This window comes from Diaphorina citri, unplaced genomic scaffold, assembly GCF_000475195.1.
Source record: "Diaphorina citri unplaced genomic scaffold, Diaci psyllid genome assembly version 1.1 scaffold55, whole genome shotgun sequence".
Classification (NCBI taxonomy): domain Eukaryota; kingdom Metazoa; phylum Arthropoda; class Insecta; order Hemiptera; family Psyllidae; genus Diaphorina; species Diaphorina citri.
Genome location: NW_007377492.1, coordinates 348824 through 358625, shown reverse-complemented (window position 1 = coordinate 358625; position 9802 = coordinate 348824). Strand labels below are relative to the sequence as shown.

The 9802-nt window shown below is 34.6% G+C and overlaps 1 protein-coding gene across 1 annotated transcript; it reads right to left on the bottom strand.

Annotated features, from left to right (window-relative positions):
- Nucleotides 1-2266: 2266 nt before the first annotated feature.
- LOC103517540 (diuretic hormone class 2) lies at nt 2267-3943 on the bottom strand. Its single transcript, XM_008482580.3, has 2 exons — nt 3813-3943; nt 2267-3398 (listed from the first exon to the last, which is right to left on the bottom strand). Exons 1-2 carry the CDS (start codon nt 3926-3928, stop codon nt 3251-3253), a joined length of 264 nt encoding a protein of 87 aa, XP_008480802.1. The 5' UTR covers nt 3929-3943; the 3' UTR covers nt 2267-3250.
- Nucleotides 3944-9802: the final 5859 nt, after the last annotated feature.

Genomic DNA, 9802 nt, shown 5'->3' with positions numbered 1-9802 from the left:
TTTATGTAATATTCCCAGAGTCCCCCTCACACTGTAGCAATCTAACTGGATCCACGTACCTACCTACACCTACTTGTGGAACAAATGTTTTAAACGTGCTGTGAAAAGAACAATTTCTTAATTACTTCCATACTTCATTTACGTAGAACAGACACATATTTTCAAATGAGTTGAAAAAATTAAATGCAAACAAAAAGTTAATCAAAACGGTGCGGTGTAATACCTACCCTGCCAAAACACGTTTTGAGGTCCTTAGAGCCTAAATACAAAGTTTCAGTCATTGGTCCGTGTGTCTGTCTGTCCTTCTGTCTGTTTGTAAACAAAATATCTCGAGAACGGTAAGAGCTATGAGACTTGAAATTTGGCATGCAGCTGTCAAATGTGACAAGGATGCGACACAAACTTTTGGTTAAAATCGGTTTAGTGGTTGGCGGCATTTTACCGCTTTTTGACGGTTTTCGGTGTAATTCAATAATATCTCGGGAACGGTATGAGCTAGAGACTTGAAATTTGGTATGTAGTCCACAAATGAGACAAGAATGTAACACGAAACTTTGGTTAAGATAGGTGCTGCGGTTAGCGGTGTTTTGACCGTTTTTTGGCAGGTTTCGACCGTTTTTAGCGGTTTTCGGCAATACTGACTAAACGGTTAGAGATATTGTAAAAGTTACTATAGAATAGAACATAAAAATAAGCATCATCCTCTGACAATGGATTTTGGAGTTGAAATAATCGAGGTTCTACTGTATATCAATATACGAGCATTTGAATTTAAGAGATTTTAACTACAGTAGAACCTCGATTATTTCAACTAATTGGGACCGGGGGTAGTTGAAATGATCACTTTCTATGATCTTTTCCTCTGATAAAATCACTTTCTATGATCTTTTCCTCTGACAATGGATTTTGGAGTTGAAATAATCGAGGTTCTACTGTATATCAATATACGAGCATTTGAATTTAAGAGATTTTTTTTTCTTCTACACAATAGCTATAAGCCCACAGCAAAATGCTCAATAAATATCTACTTCTTAAATACCTATTATTGATACAGAATTTATTTTTACATTTGATGTCGACCTAATGAAATTGTTGAAACCATGGATTTTTCAGCAAGACAAAAAACAGACGATGCCTCCTTACTTACCAACACTTAAGCTAATATTCTAATCAACTAAGTTATCTAACTTCCAATCAATTAAAAACAAAAGTTTTAACAGTGACTCATATCTTTGCATTTATTTGGAATAATATTTGGGTAATATTTAGAATAAAGTAAAATTAAGAAATTCACAAGAAATACCTATTTCTAAAATTATCTGACATGGAAATAAATCAAACAAAAATTCAACTCATTTATATGAAAACGAAATTTATGAAAGGAACATATTATTGTTCAGGGGATAGATAAATGCCCATTTCAAAAACTTCTTAGTTTTAAAGAAAAATCCTACCTGCATCGAGATATGCAAAATAATAATAAAATTGAATACCTATCATTATCAATTACTTTCAATGGGATTTTCTTCTTTGATAGATAAATGCCCATTTCAAAAACTTCTTAGTTTTAAAGAAAAATCCTACCTGCATCGAGATATGCAAAATAATAATAAAATTGAAAACCTATCATTATCAATTACTTTCAATGGGATTTTCTTCTTTTTTCCCCAATAACCCACAGGTAAAATTTCCTCGCCAGAAGTTATTGAAAGTTCAGGCCGTGATGGAACTTTACAAAGGAATTTTAATTTGTTTGAACTTAACCTTACAAATTGCTTTCCTTTGAATCGACTATTTTATGTTGCTAATGAGATTCGGACCCTCAGCCTCGGTTTTAAATCGTATTGGGGCTGTAAAAATTGAACTTTACAATAAAGAAATCTCTACATTTAGGTCTGTATAAATACGGGCATATGTATTAATCTCGCTTAGTCGTTTCCTTTATCAATTATTCACTCAAGAGTCCATTATTAATGATTTCAATCAGCAGATACTGAGCGAGTAGAAAATTTCTAAGAAAATGGGAACTAAAATGGGAAGGCTAGGTACCTAGATATCTAATTAAATGTCTGTAGGGAAAACTATCCAATAACAACTCGGACCGTAATGTACCAAGCTACCCTTGGGATCACAGTTTCTTGTAACCCTTGCGCAGAAGCCCAAAGTGAATTTCAACATGAGACTATACCCGAGGGTTAGATTCTTCTCTCTGGTACATCGACTTTTTCAAACAGTTAATCCAACTATCCAATAACAACTCGGACCGTAATGTACCAAGCTACCCTTGGGATCACAGTTTCTTGTAACCCTTGCGCAGAAGCCCAAAGTGTATTTCAACATGAGACTATACCCGAGGGTTAGATTCTTCTCTCTGGTACCTACATCGACTTTTTCAAACAGTTAATCTGAAAACATACATTCCAAACCTATAGATACCAACTGTTAAAAGTAAAATGTCATACAAGCTAGTCAAAATAAATAAATTTATGTATACGACCTATTCTATGTACCAATTTTGATTATTTCTTTCCTAGAGGGGGTGTCAGATCAAAACGAAAAACTATACATGTTGAGTATTTTCCTTTGGCTGTAAGCTACATAGTTACGAGTACATCTGTCTTTGAGAGTAAAGAAAATTCAGCTTTCTTGCTTTATTTCCCTTTTTAAGTATTATTATTTATTGAACTCTTGTCTTCTTGAACTAATTTCTCAAAGAGATAAATTGTGGGGGTGAAATGCATCCAAATTTTAATTTCATGCAATGTTGTGCAAATATTAAATACCTTATGTATGTAATGCATGAAATCCTAACGTTTCCAATTTGTATTTCGAATGTTGTCATTGTTTACTGTGTTACTAGAATCACCAACCTTTTAATTCTTTTGCGATGATGGTTTCACATTACTTATTTCTTTCAACAACATACTGTAAGGTATTTTTCATTGCTTTCATCTTTCATGAAATTGTTAATCATAAAGGACTACACACATTGGACTGCACCGTCAGTATTACAGCAGGACATAGCAAAAAATGCGAAATAAAGTTAGAAATAGGAACCGATGCGTGATGGATTGAAAAACACCCTACAGGTGGTTAAATAGGAATGAGTGTTTTATGGGTAATTAAAGTCTAATATAATTTTATTAATGAATGTGAAAGGGAAAAAATCAAGTTTTACACAACAAAAGTTTTTTTTTCTTCTTTCAAATTACTTATTTTTTATCAAAATAATAAGAACAAATCAGTAGGTTTAAGAGCTGAGATATTGATCTGAGTCACTGCGACGCCTTCTGCCTGGTCCCCCGGCGTAGTTTGCTGCTGCCAGCCCCATCAGATGTTTGGCTGCTTGTGATCCGGAAAATCCTCGACTAAGTCCCAGGTCCAAACCTCGTTTTGAACTGGAAAAGAAAAATCGAACATGAAATTAAAAATCAAAACTTTCTAGAATCTGGAATTCAAAAACATCTGCTAAATAGATTAAGTACCTACAGTGACCTATGTAATTATCTAATAAATATTGCACCATATCAATTTTCCTCTAACCAATTTGTACGTATGACATAGAATAAGAGTTTTGACATCTCCACCAATTTGTACGTATGGTATAAGGGGAGAGTTTTGACATCTCCACCAATTTGTACGTATGGTATAAGGGGAGAGTTTTGACATCTCCACCAATTTGTAAGCACGGTATAGGAAGAGAGTTTTGGTATCTCCACCAATTTTTGCGAACGGTATAGGAAGAGAGTAATGACATCTCCACCAAATTTTAAAACGGTACATGTATCAAGTAGGTAACTGTAAATACTCACTTTTCAAGGTCATTTTCTCGTAGTATGCTCTGACTGAGACGTGCTAACATTTCTAGGATGAGGTCTGGTTGATCCGCACCCTCTACATTGTCATATTGTTTGATCCTGGAAAACATGAAATAATAATAATAATAATAATAATGTAGAAAATATTAAACCATAGGTAACATCCAAAATCGGACAGTCTTTTACTTGCATGATTATTACTAAAATATGTGATGGAATCAAATAGATTTTTGAGAAGTCCTGTATATTAGAGAGGAAAAAATCATACCTACACACGCGAATTATTTTAATGCCAATATAGGTACTCGGTGAATATAACATGAGTTACATGAACTTATCCTAGTAATGTCATTGTGGAACAGTGTGCTGTCGAATTCCATAGGGATACACATCACATGGCTCCTTTGATAGTAATAACTAATAATGTAGGTACATATGGATACATACGAGTATTATGTATAGGGAAAGCCAACATAAAGCTGGTTATGTGAGAGCAGGATTAATATGAAATATTAGGTAATGAATATATTGAAAAGTTAATTTCGTCATAGAGTACGCAGGAGGTATAGGTTCAATTCTCAATGATTTTTTTTTTCTGTCAGAACAAGACTTGACAGTTGTTCTAATAACAATACTTACTGTTTCCCTTTTTGAATGTTATTGATGTGTTCAATAAGTTGGTAAGTAGCTCGTTGAATGCACCATCACCTTTATTGATAACCTCTCTATTACAAGGAAAATGATAACACTCTATCATCGTTGTACTTTACCTTCTATTCTATCTCTCAAAATGTGAACAAGAAACACAAATAAAACAAAAGTTCTTTTAAAATTCCCTCTGGTTGCTGAGGGATTTATGTTTTCAACAACCATTAGTTTTTACCTCTCCCATTTTGTTGGTATTTATTTTAACTCGATGTGCTTTGAGAAAGAGAACTTTAGATTTGCTTCATGAATGAGCGTTAGCAGTTTTTCATAGTGAGAATTTCATTTTAGGTATTCTTTTCTCTTAGGTGTTTATTGTCGTTGAACAGAGCCCAATAGCTCAACAAAAGCTGCAGTAAACAGTAGGTTTGGCGGAAAAGCCTCCAATAAAACCCACATGCATTTGAAATACCTAGTAAAATGCAAATCAATCTCCTCTCTGCTCCTAACACCTCTTGTCGTTAATGAAAATGTTTTATTTCCTAAAACAGGGTTCTTAAAAACAGACCGATTGGGCTCAAATTTTAAAGGGAAAAATGTGTTGAATATTTTTATCAAAATCAGGCCAAATCACTCAAGAGTTATGGTGGAACAAACTTGTACGGACAACCTAAAGGAAAAAATCATCGAGTTAGAACTATAGGCAATAACTTCGTTCGTTGACGATTATTATTAGGTTTATATTAGACATCCTATGTATTAATATTATTTCTTACCGTTTATATGAGTTCCCATTACCATGAAGAAGCCTAAAAAGTAGGCGAAACTCGAGTCGGGTGAAGACAATAAAAGTACCTATCCATAATCATATAAACGGTAAGAAAATGTTCGTCGTTGATCTAAAATTCCTTCCTATAATAGTGTTCTGTTCTATACGGCACCCTGTATGTGTCTGTCTTATAATTTTATCCTGTCTTGTTTTAAGTACAGGTTACGACTTCATTCTCTTAACTGTAGATGGCAAGAAAAGAAAATGAAGTTATTTTCCTGAAGCTTTCACACCTGGGCCTAATTACTTCACCATTATTCATTAATCATTACATTACTATAGCTGTTATATCCGCGCTTTCATCATGATTTTGAGTAAGTATGGTAGATATTTGAGCTAAAGTGGGTACCAACTTCCAAGGGTCTCGAGCATCATCTTCAAGTAAAATTTCAAGAGGTTCAAGTTTATGATAATATAGTGAAACCTACTCGTAGGAAACAGATTTTCATGGGAGGTATGGAGGGGAAGGATAAAAGAAGAGAAATGTTGTAGCAAAAGAAGAAGAAGATGAAGGAGAAGAAGATGAAGAAGAAGAAGAAGAAGAAGAAGAAGAAGAAGAAGAAGAAGAAGAAGAAGAAGAAGGAGATGGAGATGAATATGAAGGAGATGAAGATGAAGATGAAGAAGAAGAAGAAGAAGAAGGAGATGAAGGAGAAGAAGATGAAGGAGAGGAAGAAGAAGAAGATGAAGGAAAAGAAGAAGAAGATGATGATGAAGAAGGAGATGAAGAAGATGAAGAAGAAGATGAAGGAGAAGAAGGAGAAGAAGAAGAAGAAGGAGATGAAGAAGATGAAGGAGAAGAAGAAGAAGAAGAAGAAGAAGAGGGAGAGGGAGAAGATGATGAAGGAGATGAAGAAGAGAAGGAAATGTTGTTAGTTCTTTTTCTATTATTATCCTGAACAGATAGGTATTTACCCATACCTAGTAAGTAGTAAATTTGGGAAACCTCGACACCATCATCATGATCTACATATATCTGTAATTCCTAATACCCCATAATGATAATATAAGCCGTAATCTAAACCAAAGTCCAACTTGAAACTTTTATTAGAAATCTATAAGCCACAAACCCACACAACTACCTACTTACTATTCGTGTGACGTCACCTTTTTAATTTATTAAAGCGACATTAAATGCATGACTACTATATTTTTAGTTCGAAAGTTATGAGCGATAATATTATTTGCTTTTTAGTCCGTCCTTCCTTTATTAAATTACAATAGTAATAATAAAAGGTATAGTGGACGGACTATTGTATTCGCTTCGGTGTCGTCTGTCGGTCTGTCTGTCCCCACTCCCCATAGAAGGACTTATTCAAACCTGGTCGACCTATATATCAAATTAAAGGTCTTTTTACCAGGAACACGAAAATGGTGGTAAAGCCAAAAAACCAAAAAAACTGGTTTTTGGGGGATTTTTTTTTTTTTTCACATTTTCTCACACGAATGAGCTCTGATCTTGAAATTTGTCGCGACGACCTATGAACTCAAAGAACTGCAGCTGATCAAGCAATTCAGAAAAGTGCCGCATACTGCAAAGCATTATTTGATAAGAATAAAGCAAAAGTAAAACTGATTTTAAATCATTACATAAAAGTAAAATCAAAAAATCAAATCAAGAATGATAATAAACTGAATATTAAACAAATTAGGTAGGTACTTAGGTACTGATTTTCCCTAATCACGATCGAATAAACTACAGGCTAAAAAATTCCCGGAGGGACGGACCCAGCTTGTTTAATGTCAGTTGATCTTATCAGCATAATTCTGATTTTTTCTATCAGCTTTTATGAAGTCGCACTAAATTTTTCCCTCTCTCAACTAATTCATTAACCATTAGGTTTTCATGATTTATATACAGGGTCAGTTTGATTCATTAACCATTAGGTTTTCATGATTTATATACAGGGTCAGTTTGAATTCCCTGCAGGGTTGAGGAGATTTCGGCCCCGTGTAATATTTTGTGGCGCAGTCAGTCTCATGGGGACAATTAAGTAGCGATCAATGGCCGTTATGACTACTATACAGTTGTATATTTCACTGTGATAGCGTCATTCTATTACTATACGTATCAATGAATCTAGCCCACCATTACCGTTAGGCAAAGTAAAACGAGTGAAACTTGTCCAACATTTTGTACAAAAATAATTCAAGTAGCTGCATGCGGATACTTAGAGGTAGCTGGAAACAGGGAGGAATTCATAATAAGTAACTTCCTGAAGTTAAGCATCACATATTGAAAACTCAAAACGCAGAGGGATAATTCCAGAGAGGGAGATAGAGGAAGTAGGATGTGCGATGTCCTAGGGGAAGAGAGCTCCCGTGGAAAATGTTATAATTGAGAATTCGCACGTAGAGCTTGGGTTGAAGATTTCGTTTATAAATTAGAGGTTAACACCAGGTTGATTGCTTTTTGCTGAATAATACCCTTGACTTATATGTTATGAGTTTAACCCCAGAGCTTCTGCCCCTCCCCGCTCTGTTTCCCAATTTATATTGACCTATCTCTCTTTTTCTCCTTTTTAATCATATCCAAATATACCTAATACTAGGTACTAAACGTAAAATTTAACGGCCACTTTGATTTTCTGGTCGGTACCTAGGGAAGTATCACGATTTTTTCTTCTTTTTACTTTTTTTTACAATCAAAAATAATTTATTATGTTAATAGACATTACTCGTATGTTCCAGATCCAGTTACATGCCTACAAGTGTTGGCGAAAGTTTTTGTATGCCTCCACAATGTAAAATATACGTATACATAGAACTTTGATTTGTATTTTATTATTTTTTCTCAAGGGACAAATGCTCGGGAAGGGAATTTCAGTTTTTTTATCCGGTCTCATTTCATGCGAAGCACTTTTCACTTTTGGCATCAGGAAGTCATTCGTTATATTGTATTGTAGAAAATCCCAGCTATAGATACGTATAGTGGGTGCGATGAGAAATCATTTCACCTACAAGAAATCTGTTACGATGAAAAGTAGTGGTAGAAAATGTCCCTGGCAAGAACCTTGCCTTAGAAAATTCCATTTAAGAGTTTTGCTATCACAATTAAGATATTCGCAAAGAAAAAACCTACAGATGCGAATATGTAATTAAAAGTCCGTCTGTCTCTTAATTGTCTATTCATTAACACGAAATCTAAATAGAAAATAAATACTAGGGTGACATGTTTAATACAACTTGCTGATCAAGATATAATAAAACTAAGAAGGTACCTACAACTTGCTGATTGAGAGAAAAGAAGATAAAAAGTGTGTAATTATTCATTTAGCTCAGCAAAGTTTTTTATGAACTAAAAAAAAAAAAGACTCGTAATGAATGTAATAAAATTAGGAGTGGGCTGACTTCTTTCCTGTGATCCTGCAGTCCCTGAGTGATAAAATATTCTTCATCACTCCAGAGACAAATCTCATCCTGTGATGAGCATCTTAAACATCTTTCCTTTCAAGACAAACTGACAAAAAGTATGTTAAGAATAATGCTTCTTACAAATGAACGGGCTCAGTCCCAGCCGATGTATGGAATTTTTAGTGCTCAATAATAGGTAGGTAGATCGGAAAATTTGTGTATAGCCAAAACCAAATGTCAGCTCAAAGCAATCACCCTAGAGGACTGATTGAGAAGCTGACGAAAAACTCCGACTCCGTCTGAACATGGGAAAACAAGAAGAAGAAGAAGAAGAAGAAGAAGAAGGAAAGAAGGTATTATTTCAAATTCGACCCCAGTAACTGAAAAACTGAACTTCCTACCTTGAAAGTAAGCATTATTTTTTCTAAAATACCTACTTAACTCAATGTAAAACTGGCAAGCAAAAGGAGCTTATAAACTCACGAGAAACATTCATATAGCCCCTAACCCCCCATAGGGTAGCCTACGGGTAGTTTGAAAACCCCTGGAATTGGATAATTAACGTAAGGTTAGCTGAGAAGAAGCTGAAAGTTTTATGAAAGATTTTTTTAGACATTTTTTTTTTTTGTAAGAAATTTGATGGGTTTCCCCATTGTGCAAGGTTTGTATCGAGATAAAGACTTGGTTTATGCTGTATCTTCATCAGCAAAATGTCGGTCTTTCACTTCAAGCTACTGATGATTTCAAATGCTCTGTCTTCATTGGATGATGTCATCGATGACGATAAATTATTGACTTTGCATAGACTAAGTTTTCTTCTTCTTCTTCTTCTTCTTCTTCTTCTTCCTCTTCTTCTTCTTCTTCTTCTTCTTCTTCTTTTCAGACTTATTTACGAGTACTCCGTAATATTTATTTAAAAAAAAGGAAAGACATCCAACAATATTGTGATCGTCTGATTTGAAATTGAACCTTTATTGAACGAACTTACCAAGCGAGGAAGAATAAAATTAGAGAGAAGGAAAAAGGAGGATGAGGAGAAGAGGAAGAAAGAGTAGAAGAAGAAGAAGAAGAAGAAGAAGGAGGAGGAGGAGGAGGAGGAGGAGGAGGAGGAAGAAGAAAATGAAATAACCGCACTATTGATGATTATGCCTATTTG